Raw genomic sequence first — 12,798 nt, 5'->3', positions numbered from 1 at the left:
ATGTGACGTGGTGGTGAACTGGACTCTTCTTTAAACAACAACAGCAAGTCGGTCGTCACTAGTTACCACAGTCACAAAGTCTAATTGTTGCTAAACCTCGCCCAATTCTCAATTCTACTTCTCTTATTAAAATCAGATGTTTAAACATAACCTTATGTCTGACATTAAGTGAAGACGAAAAATGTAATGTTTGTTTTCAAATATCTTTCTTTACGATGGCCAATGTTGACATTGTGGCTGTGGTAACTAGTGATAAGACAACTCGTCAGCCATGTTCTTTTATAGTTACATGATAATGGTCAGCCACCTCGGTAGCTTGCAAGCTGAAACATTGAAGCTCTTTAGACTCGTTCGTGTATATTATCCACTGTGTTTTAAACTCACTTATGTCGTCTAGCTAGTTATCCCATTTAATTTCATATTTACATTGTTGTTATTAGTCAGCTAGCTGGCTGGTTTAGTTCACTAGCCTAGATAGCTAACTGTTAGCTAACACCTCCGACCATGAGTTCACTGAGCTACTCTCCTCCTGCTAAAGAAGAGGAGGTCTGCTGGACGGAGAAAGAGGGTCTGTGGCTGAACGTTGTCGTGAAAGAGGAGAAAGAAGAAGAGGATGTCACAGTAACAAAAGTAGAGGATGAGGATGTTGCAGTGAAAGAAGAGAAAGAGGAGGATCCCGTTTTTGGAGTGAAGGAGGAGGGAGAGATAACTGTCGTATTGGAAGAAGAAGAGGAGGATACTGGAGATCTGATTAACCCCAGTAAGTTACTTACTGTCTTACAACAGAAACACCCACTGCAGTTGTTGAACTAAAGGGCAAAGTCGCGCGGGAACAGAGTCACACTCCCACTATCAAATCAATATTTATGAGACAGCACATTTCAGACATGGAATGCAACAGAATGAGAGAAAAAAGAAATAAATATTTACTGCACAACAAACAGAGGATCAAAAAGCCAAAGAGTAGCAATAAAAACGTAACTATTTTAAAGGAAAAGCAAAGCTGAAAATGTGTGTTATTAAAATCTCGCTTAAATATGTCCACAGTTTCGTCCCTCAGGTTCTCTGACTGGCTAGTTCAGAGTCTGGGGGCATAGTAAATAAAGGCTGCCTCTCCATGCCTCTTGGCCCACCTCAGGTTCTCTGGCAGGCTAGTTCAGAGTCTGGGGGCATAGTAACTAAAGGCTGCCTCTCCATGCCTCTTGGTCCCCCTCAGGTTCTCTGGCTGGCTAGTTCAGAGTCTGGGGGCATAGTAACTAAAGGCTGCCTCTCCATGCCTCTTGGTCCCCCTCAGGTTCTCTGACTGGCTAGTTCAGAGTCTGGGGGCATAGTAACTAAAGGCTGCCTCTCCATGCCTCTTGGTCCCCCTCAGGTTCTCTGACTGGCTAGTTCAGAGTCTGGGGGCATAGTAACTAAAGGCTGCCTCTCCATGCCTCTTGGTCCCCCTCAGGTTCTCTGGCAGGCTAGTTCAGAGTCTGGGGGCATAGTAACTAAAGGCTGCCTCTCCATGCCTCTTGGTCCCCCTCAGGTTCTCTGACTGGCTAGTTCAGAGTCTGGGGGTATAGTAACTAAAGGCTGCCTCTCCATGCCTCTTGGTCCCCCTCAGGTTCTCTGACTGGCTAGTTCAGAGTCTGGGGGCATAGTAACTAAAGGCTGCCTCTCCATGCCTCTTGGTCCCCCTCAGGTTCTCTGGCAGGCTAGTTCAGAGTCTGGGGGCATAGTAACTAAAGGCTGCCTCTCCATGCCTCTTGGTCCCCCTCAGGTTCTCTGGCAGGCTAGTTCAGAGTCTGGGGGCATAGTAACTAAAGGCTGCCTCTCCATCCCTCTTGGTCCCCCTCAGGTTCTCTGACAGGCTAGTTCAGAGTCTGGGGGTATAGTAACTAAAGGCTGCCTCTCCATGCCTCTTGGTCCCCCTCAGGTTCTCTGACAGGCTAGTTCAGAGTCTGGGGGTATAGTAACTAAAGGCTGCCTCTCCATGCCTCTTGGTCCCCCTCAGGTTCTCTGGCTGGCTAGTTCAGAGTCTGGGGGCATAGTAACTAAAGGCTGCCTCTCCATGCCTCTTGGTCCCCCTCAGGTTCTCTGACAGGCTAGTTCAGAGTCTGGGGGCATAGTAACTAAAGGCTGCCTCTCCATGCCTCTTGGTCCCCCTCAGGTTCTCTGGCAGGCTAGTTCAGAGTCTGGGGGCATAGTAACTAAAGGCTGCCTCTCCATGCCTCTTGGTCCCCCTCAGGTTCTCTGGCAGGCTAGTTCAGAGTCTGGGGGCATAGTAACTAAAGGCTGCCTCTCCATGCCTCTTGGTCCCCCTCAGGTTCTCTGGCAGGCTAGTTCAGAGTCTGGGGGCATAGTAACTAAAGGCTGCCTCTCCATGCCTCTTGGTCCCCCTCAGGTTCTCTGGCAGGCTAGTTCAGAGTCTGGGGGCATAGTAACTAAAGGCTGCCTCTCCCTGCCTCTTGGTCCCCCTCTGGTTCACTGGCAGTCTATTATAGACTATTCCAGAGGCTGAGGGAATAGTAACTAAAGGCTGCCTCTCCATGCCTCTTGGTCCCCCTCAGGTTCTCTGACAGGCTAGTTCAGAGTCTGGGGGCATAGTAACTAAAGGCTGCCTCTCCATGCCTCTTGGTCCCCCTCAGGTTCTCTGACAGGCTAGTTCAGAGTCTGGGGGCATAGTAACTAAAGGCTGCCTCTCCATGCCTCTTGGTCCCCCTCAGGTTCTCTGGCAGACTATACTATACTATTCTCTCTGGCAGCCTCTCCATGCCTCTTGGTCTCAGGTTCTCTGGCACTATAAGATAGTAACCAGAGCCTCTTGCCCCCTGAGGTCAGAGTCTGGGGGCATAGTAACTAAAGGCTGCCTCTCCATCCCTCTTGGCCCCCTCAGGTTCTCTGGCAGGCCACTACTTCCCTAAAGGATCCTGGGGGCCCATAGGTTCTTTAACCCTAAAGGTCTCCTCTCCATGCCTCTTGGTCCCCTCAGGTTCTCTGACTGGCCCAGTAGAGTCTTCAAGTAACTAAAGGGCCTCTCCATGCCTCCCATCCCAACTTTAACCCTAAAGTCTGATCCTACACCATCCCATGCTGTTTCCCTGGATCCTAGTACCATCCCATCCTCTTTCCCCCTCAGGTTCTCTGGGCTAACCCTAAAGGTCCAGACACCATCCCACTGCCTCTCCAACCTAAAGGATCCCCTCACCATCCCAGGCTAGTTCAGAGTAACCATAGTAAATGATCCCACACCATTGGTCCCCCTCATCCCACTACTTCAACCCTAAAGGATCCTACACCATCCCACTACTTTAACCCTAAAGGATCCAACACCATCCCACTACTTTAACCCTAAAGGATCCTACACCATCCCAGTCTGGGGGCATAGTAACTACTTTAACCCTAAAGGATCCCACCATCCCATCCCACTACTTTAACCCTAAAGGATCCAACACCATCCCACTACTTTAGCCCTGAAGGATCCTACACCATCCCACTACTTTAACCCTAAAGGATCCTACACCATCCCACTACTTTAACCTTAAAAAGGATCCTCTCCACCTCTTGGTCCCCTCATCCCACTACTTTAACCCTAAAGGATCCTAACACCATCCCACTACTTTAACCCTAAAGGATCCTAACCATGCCTCTTGGTCCCACTACTTTAACCCTAAAGGATCCAACACCATCCCACTACTTTAACCCTAAAGGATCCTACACCTTGGTCCCCCTCATCCCATCTACCTGGGAGGATGGAACCTCGTCTCTCCAAACAATAAATAAAGTTTCGGGTAGAGAGCATCTTTCAGCTGTCCTTTTGCATTTATTGATGGGAAGAAGATTGGATTGCCCGGACGTCAAGTGAATGTCTGTCTGACTTGAGAGTACAGACTGACTTCAATGCCTCTTGGTCCCCCTCAGTGTTCTCAGGCTATTCAGAGTCTGGGGGCTACAATCAATTGACATTGATGTGGTCCTACTCTTTCTAAGTCAAATAGAAAAACTACCAGTTCGCTAAATTGCTCCTGAGTCCATTGTCATTATTACATTCACACTGTTTTCTATCACCAGGTTCTTAAATGTTGTGAAAACTGGGGGCATTCACAAAGGCTGCCTCTCCATGCCTCTTGGCAGCCCTCAGGTTCTCACAGACTAGACGTAAGTCTGGGGGCATAGTAAAAAGGCTGCATCTCCATGCCTCTTGGTCCCCGGTTTACAGCCTGGTCTCACAGACTAGGGGCGTAACATAGTAAAAATACATCAACTACCCCCGGTTTACAGCCTGGTCTCACAGACTAGACGTAACATAGTAAAAAATAAATCAACTGCCACGGTGTACAGCCTGGTCTCACAGACTAGACGTAACATAATCCCCCTTAAACATTTCCAAATATATATTATTTTCTGGAGTGATTTGATCAGTCTCTACACTTCAACATCCCATGAAAATTATTATTATAAAAAAAACATGATTTGAAGCTTTACATATATAATTGTTATATGGTTTTTAGTTAACTTCTCTGAAACTCCCCATCCCGGATCCGGGTTTGTGACTAAAGCCTCAGGCTCATTAGCATAACGCATGCGTTAACGATTTCTGAAAATCGCAAATAAAATGAAAATAATGCGTCTGCTCTCAAGCTTAGCCTTTTCTTAACAACACTGTCATCTCAGATTTTCAAAATATGCTTTTGAACCATAGAAATTGACTAATTTGTGTAAGAGTATGCAAAGCTAGCATAGCATTTTGAGTAGCATTTACTACTTTAACGCTAACATTTTCACAAAAACCAGATAACCAAATAAATAAAATCATTTACCTCCAATTAACCCTAAAGGATTGAAGAGCTTCTGATGTTTTCAATGAGGAGACTCTCAGTTACATACCAAATGCGCAGTTTTTCCTGAAAGCGTCTGTGTGTAGGAGAAATCGTTCCGTTTTCTACATTGCCCAGTCTGGCTACTTTAACCCTAAACCGAAAATTCAGTCACCTACAACGTAAAACTTTTTCCGGATTAACTACATAATATCGACCCTAAACATGGCAAACGTTGTTTGGAATCAATCCTCAAGGTGTTTTTTCACATATCTCTTCATTGATATGCAGTTCGTGGAAGCTTGCTTTCTGTATCCCATGGAAAAATACTGGCAGGTGACTTTTCCCACCAATTTAAAGCAGGACACCGGGCGGACACCTGGTAAATGTGGTCTCTTATGGTCAATCTTCCAATGATCTGCCTACAAATACGTCACAATGCTGCAGACACCTTGGGGAAACGATCCCAGAAAGGGCAGGCTCATTCCTCTCGCATTCACAGCCATATAAGGAGACAATGGAAAACAGAGCCTCAAAAATCCTGCTCATTTCCTGGATGCCATCTCATCTTGGTTTTGCCTGAAGCTCACGTTCTAGGATCACGCACAGAAAATATATTGGTAGTTCTGGACACGTCCCAGTGTTTTCTTTCGAATGCTATCAATTATATGCATAGTCGAGCATCTTTTTGTGACAAAATATTGCGCTTAAAACAGGCACGTTTTTTATCCAATAATGAAATAGCCCCCCATAGATGTAAGAGGTTAAGGTAAGGCAGACTGACATCCCACTGATTAAATAAATATCAAACCATCCCACTAAACCCTAATTATTATATATTTTTTATGTAACTAGGCAAGTCAGTTAAGAACAAATTCTTATTTACAATTCGGCTGTCCCTCCTGCGGGGACGGGGCTGGGATTAAAAATAAATTAAATAAAAATATAGGAGTAAACACGACAAGAGAGACCTAAGATGATAACACAGCATGGCAGCAACACTACATGACAACAACATGGTTGCAGCACCAAACATTATTGGGCACAGACAACAGCACAAAGGGCAAGAAGGTCGAGACAACAATATGTCAGGCGACGAAGTCACAACACTCTGGGAGATGTGTCTCTCTCTGGTGTCTCTGCTCTTCTCCTCACACTCTCCTCTCTGCTGGGTATCCTGACTGGGGGGCACTGTCACAACTGTCAGTAAGAGTGTTCATGATGGTATTTATGATACCTTTGTCAGATCTGGGAAGAAGTGGCTGGAGGAGGATGAACAAAATTCATCTTGTTTTTTTTTTTTTTCAGGTTAGAAAAAGACCACTCTTAAAAATAATACAATTCAACAATTAAATATCAATGGTCTCATCACAGACGATCCCAAATTAGTCTCTAACTTTAGTTCCAACTTCTACAGGAATTTATATACACTGCTCCAAAAAAAATAAAGGGAACGCTAAAATAACACATCCTAGATCTGAATGAATTAAATATTTCTTATTAAATACTTTTTTCTTTACATAGTTGAATGTGCTGACAACAAAATCACACAAATTATCAATGGAAATCAAATTTATCAACCCATGGAGGTCTGGATTTGGATTCACACTCAAAATTAAAGTGGAAAACCACACTACAGTCTGATCCAACTTTGATGTCCTTAAAACAAGTCAAAATGAGGCATTATGTTACACAATGGAACTCCAAGTCAATCACACTTCTGTGAAATCAAACTGTCCACTAAGGAAGCAACACTGATTGACAATACATTTCACATGCTGTTGTGCAAATGGAATAGACAACAGGTGGAAATTATAGGCATTTAGCAAGACACCCCCAATAAAGGAGTGGTTCTGCAGGTGGTGACCACAGACCACTTCTCAGTTCCTATGCTTCCTGGCTGATGTTTTGGTCACTTTTGAATGCTGGCGGTGCTTTCATTCTAGTGGTAGCATGAGACGGAGTCTACAACCCACACAAGTGGCTCAGGTAGTGCAGCTCATCCAGGATGGGACATCAATGCGAGCTATGGCAAGAATGTTTGCTGTGTCTGTCAGCGTAGTGTCCAGAGCATGGAGGCGCTACCAGGAGACAGGCCAGTACATCAGGAGACGTGGAGGAGGCCGTAGGAGGGCAGCAGGACCGCTACCTCCACCTTTGTGCAAAGAGGAGCAAGAGGAGCACTGACAGAGCCCTGCAAAATGACCTCCAGCAGGCCACAAATGTGCATGTGTCTGCTCAAATGGTCAGAAACAGACTCCATGAGGGTGGTATGAGGGCCCGACGTCCACAGGTGGGGGTTGTGCTTACAGCCCAACACCGTACAGGACGTATGGCATTTGCCAGAGAACACCAAGATTGGCAAATTCGCCACTGGCGCCCTGTGCTCTTCACAGATGAAAGCAGGTTCACACTGAGCACGTGACAGAGTCTGGAGACACCGTGGAGAACGTTCTGCTGCCTGCAACATCCTCCAGCATGACCGGTTTGGCGGTGGGTCAGTCATGGTGTGGGGTGGCATTTCTTTGGGAGGCCTCACAGCCCTCCATGTGCTCGCCAGAGTTAGCCTGACTGCCATTAGGTACCGAGATGAGATCCTCAGACCCCTTGTGAGACCATATGCTGGTGCGGTTGGCCCTGGGTTCCTCCTAATGCAAGACAATGCTAGACCTCATGTGGCTCGAGTGTGTCAGCAGTTCCTGCAAAAGGAAGGCATTGATGCTATGGACTGGCCCGCCCGTTCCCCAGACCTGAATCCAATTGAGAACATCTGGGACATCATGCCTCGCTCCATCCACCAACGCCACGTTGCACCACAGACTGTCCAGGAGTTGGCGGATGCTTTAGTCCAGGTCTGGGAGGAGATCCCTCAGGAGACCATCCGCCACCTCATCAGGAGCATGCCCAGGCGTTGTAGGGAGGTCATACAGGCACGTGGAGGCCACACACACTACTGAGCCTCATTTTTGTTGTCAGCACATTCAACTATGTAAAGAAAAAGGTATTTAATAAGAATATTTAATTCATTCAGATCTAGGATGTGTTATTTTAGTGTTCCCTTTATTTTTTTGAGCAGTGTATATTAAATAGATTTTTAGGCGAGACGGACTGATATGTTTGTGTATATGATACTGTATATAGATGTTTCTATTGTGTTATCGACTGTACATTTGTTTATTCCATGTGTAACTTTGTGTTGTTGTTTGTCGCACTGCTTTGCTTTATCTTGGCCAGGTCGCAGTTGTAAATGAGAACTTGTTCTCAAATGGCCTTCCTGGTTTAATAAAGGTGAAATAAAAAAATAAAAAATAAATATATATATATATATATAACATCTGTAAACTGTGGCCACTGGTTATAAGCTCTATTAGTCAATGTTCTATAAACTCTGGTTATCAGTTAATGTTCTATAAACTCTGGTTATTAGTTAATGTTCTATAAACTCTGGTTATTAGTTAATGTTCTATAAACTCTGACCACTGGTTATTAGTTAATGTTCTATACACTCTGGTTATTAGTTAATGTTCTAGAAACTCTGGTTATTAGTCAATGTTCTAGAAACTCGGGTTATTAGTTAGTCAATGTTCTAGAAACTCTGGTTATTAGTCAATGTTCTAGAAACTCTGGTTATTAGTCAATGTTCTAGAAACTCTGGTTATTAGTCAATGTTCTAGAAACTCTGGTTATTAGTCAATGTTCTATAAACTCTGGTTATTAGTCAATGTTCTAGAAACTCTGGTTATTAGTCAATGTTCTATAAACTCTGGTTATTAGTCAATGTTTTACACCCTCAGTTGCTTGATTCTGTTTAGATGTTCTATTCCTTTATCTGTTCTGCGTCTAGTTTTTGTTTGTTTGTCCACACTGCTGAATCTGTGTGATTTATCACCATTAGAGTGGGGGGGGGGGGGGGGTTACTCAACAAGCCCATCTTTTGTCCCCTTCTGCACATACTGTTGTTGTTTTACTGTTAAAAACTGTAGTTTTTACAACAGCCACTTTCCTCAGCAACTAGTTCCCCGATCAATATATTCATTGCCTGTGTATTTTGCAGTTACTTCAAAAGAAGACTGTTTTATCATGTGGAGATTTAATTTACGTCTCTGTTTTTAACCAAATATTATGTTTGTCTTTGGCAGGCGAGAGACCAGACTCTCACTCTGACAGTGGAAAGGGTCCTTCAGGGGAACGAGACCCAGAGACGCCCAAACCAGCGAGACCTCACCACTGCTCCCAGTGTAATAAGAGTTTTAAGTGGTTATGTAAGCTGAAAAAGCATGAGAAAATACACACAGGAGAGAAGCCTTTCCAATGCTCCCAGTGTGGAAAGAGTTTTACCCAGTTAGGGACACTGAAAAGGCATGAGAGAATACACACAGGAGAGAAGCCTTTCCAATGCTCCCAGTGTGGAAAGGGTTTTACACGATTAGGGAACCTGAAAAAGCATGAGGGAACACACACAGGAGAGAACCCCTTACAATGCTCTCAGTGTGGAAAACGTTTTACCAAGTTAGGGAACCTGAAGGAGCATGAAAGGACACACACAGGGGAGAAATCTTACCGTTGCTCTCTGTGTGGAAAGGATTTTACCAAGCTAGGGAGCCTAAAAGTACATAAAAGAATACACACGGGAGAGAAACCTTTCCAGTGTTCTCAGTGTGGAAAAGGTTTTACACGGTTAGGGCATCTGAAGGAACATAAAAGAATACACACAGGAGAGAAACCTTTCCAATGCTCCCAGTGTGGAAAGGGTTTTACCTTGTTAGGGAACCTGAATATGCATGAAAAAACACACACAGGAGAAAAGCCTTACCAATGCTCCCAGTGTGGAAAGAGCTTTACACAGTTAGGGAACCTGAAGGAGCATGAAAAGACACATACAGGGGAGACATCTTACCATTGCTCTCTGTGTGGAAAGGATTTTACACGGTTAGGGAACCTGAAAAGGCATGAGAGAATACACGCACTCTTTCCAATGCGCCCAGTGAGGAGCAGGACTTGGAACCGGTTCAGGGAACAGAACCTAAACCCGGAAAAGAGCAAAACATTTGAGGAACAGAAACAGAACCGATAACGAAAGTGATCTCTACCGTTCATGAACGGAACCGTTATTTTTGAAAAGCTTGGGAACCGGTTAATGTTATTTTAAAAGTAATTGTGGAAATCTAAATTTTCAAAGTTATTATTCTGTTAAAATCATACCCAAATAATGTCTACTCGTATTTTATACACCTGTGAGCAAAAAGGTGTAACTGAAATAACAAAATCCAATCATTTGAAGTGGTGTCCGTTTGACCGTGTGTGGACCTCATCAATGTTCCCATTTATTTTACCTTTATTTTACTAGGCAAGTCAGTTAAGAACAAATTCTTATTTTCAATGACGGCCAAGGAACAGTGGGTTAACTGCCTGTTCAGGGGCAGAACGACAGATTTTGTACCTTGTCAGCTCTGTATTGTTACATGTAGGATCAATGTATAACCTAGTCTACCCTCATTATATACATCTACCATGATGTATTGTTACACCATGTAGGAGCAGTATAACCACTAGTCTGGTCTTATATACATCTACATGATGCTATTGTTACACCATCTACAGCAGTATCTAACAGTCTGTTCATTATACCTACACTCTAACCATGATGCTATTGTTACCACCATGTAGGACAGTATAACCACTAGTCTGTTCACCTCTATACATCTAACATATGTATTGTTACACCATGTAGGAGCAGTATAACCACTAGTCTGTTCATTATATACATCTACATGATGTATTGTTACCACCATGTAGGAGCAGTATAGACCACTAGTCTGTTCATTATATACATCTACATGATGTATTGTTACACCATGTAGGAGCAGTATAGACCTAGTCTGTTCATTATATACATCTACATGATGTATTGTTACACCATGTAGGAGCAGTATAGACCTAGTCTGTTCATTATATACATGATGTATTGTTACACCATGTAGGAGCAGTATAGACCTAGTCTGTTCATTATATACATCTACATGATGTATTGTTACACCATGTAGGAGCAGTATAGACCTAGTCTGGTCATTATATACATCTACATGATGTATTGTTACACCATGTAGGAGCAGTATAGACCTAGTCTGGTCATTATATACATCTACATGATGTATTGTTACATGTAGGAGCAGTATAGACCTAGTCTGGTCATTATATACATGATGTATTGTTACACCATGTAGGAGCAGTATAGACCTAGTCTGTTCATTATATACATCTACATGATGTATTGTTACACCATGTAGGAGCAGTATAGACCTAGTCTGTTCATTATATACATCTACATGATGTATTGTTACACCATGTAGGAGCAGTATAGACCTGGTCTGTTACATGTGTAGGAGCCGGAAAGACCTAGTTGCTTATTTTGATGCTATCTGTTTGTTTAAATGGCTGAATAACAAATTTAAATGCAGATCTGTAGTTGATGTTACATTTTATTTTATTCTCACTCATTAAAAATCTTCACCAATCAATCAACACTTGCTTCTGTTTTGTACGTCTCAATACAATATTGTCAGCTATTTAGTTAAATAAACATTTAAACATTTTTAAAACTTTGTCTGGAAATTAAATGTCTTTCCCCATCCACTTCCAGGTCAATATCTTCAGCCCCACCACACACACACACACACACACACACACACTTATTGACTTTGAGCTCCTTTTTGATTCGTTCTAATATGCGCGCTGTTTGCATGTGTAACGTCCACACACTTCCTTGTCAAGAAAATCTGCGATGGAGCTTTCTGAAGAGGAGAAACGCTTATTTTGATGACATCATAGTAATGACCAAATGGCTTGAAATAGGAGGAACTAGAAGCATTGTGAGCCTTGATGTGAGGGGAGGATGTTATTAGCGGACTTGCCAATGGGCTTCAAAATCATTTACCAGCTAGCTATTTTAGCTTTGCTCCACAGCAATATAAGTTCCCATTGGCCGTTAAATAAACATAACATGGTGGTAATAAAATAATTTATAAGAGATATTACAAAATGTTTTCTTAGGACTTTTTTGTTGTTGTTGAAGATGTAAAATATGCATGTTGGTCTGATGTGTACCAGGAAGTGGTAGTTCAACATGTATGTTGGTCTGATGTGTACCAGGAAGTGGACGTTCAACATGTATGTTGGTCTGATGTGTACCAGGAAGTGGAAGTTCAACATGTATGTTGGTCTGATGTGTACCAGGAAGTGGAAGTTCAACATGTATGTTGGTCTGATGTGTAATAGGAAGTGGTAGTTCAACATGTATGTTGGTCTGATGTGTATCAGGAAGTGGAAGTTCAACATGTATGTTGGTCTGATGTGTACCAGGAAGTGGAAGTTCAACATGTATGTTGGTCTGATGTTACCAGGAAGTGGAAGTTCAACATGGCCGTTGGTGTGTACCAGGAACATGGTGGAATTCAATAATTGTTGGAGATGTTACAGGAATGTTTTCAACATGTATGTTTTTTGATTGTGTACCAGGAAGATGGAAAATCAACATGCATGTTGGTCTGATGTGTACCAGGAAGTGGAAGTTCAACATGTATGTTGGTCTGATGTGTACCAGGAAGTGGAAGTTCAACATGTATGTTGGTCTGATGTGTACCAGGAAGTGGAAGTTCAACATGTATGTTGGTCTGATGTGTACCAGGAAGTGGAAGTTCAACATGTATGTTGGTCTGATGTGTACCAGGAAGTGGAAGTTCAACATGTATGTTGGTCTGATGTGTACCAGGAAGTGGAAGTTCAACATGTATGTTGGTCTGATGTGTACCAGGAAGTGGAAGTTCAACATGTATGTTGGTCTGATGTGTACCAGGAAGTGGAAGCAGCACTGGAAGAATTTGTAAAATTATTCTAATCAATTGTTGCTCCTGTTAAGAAATGAACCGTATCTTTGGTTGGGTTGTGTATCGGAGGACGCATGACTTTCAACCTTCGTGTCTCCCGAGCACGTACGGGAGTT

The 12,798-nt window shown here is 43.2% G+C and overlaps 1 protein-coding gene across 1 annotated transcript; it reads left to right on the top strand.

Moving 5' to 3' along the window:
* The first annotated feature begins 206 nt into the window (after positions 1–206).
* LOC135530807 (zinc finger protein 70-like) lies at positions 207–10,222 on the top strand. The gene is made up of 2 exons (XM_064958985.1): positions 207–760; positions 8,939–10,222. The coding sequence occupies exons 1-2, from the start codon at positions 505–507 to the stop codon at positions 9,871–9,873; spliced, it is 1,191 nt and encodes a 396-aa protein (XP_064815057.1). The 5' UTR covers positions 207–504; the 3' UTR covers positions 9,874–10,222.
* Positions 10,223–12,798: the final 2,576 nt, after the last annotated feature.

Source organism: Oncorhynchus masou, chromosome 5 (genome assembly GCF_036934945.1).
Source record: "Oncorhynchus masou masou isolate Uvic2021 chromosome 5, UVic_Omas_1.1, whole genome shotgun sequence".
Taxonomy (NCBI): Eukaryota; Metazoa; Chordata; class Actinopteri; order Salmoniformes; family Salmonidae; genus Oncorhynchus; species Oncorhynchus masou.
This window is presented reverse-complemented; position numbering and strand designations above follow the sequence as displayed.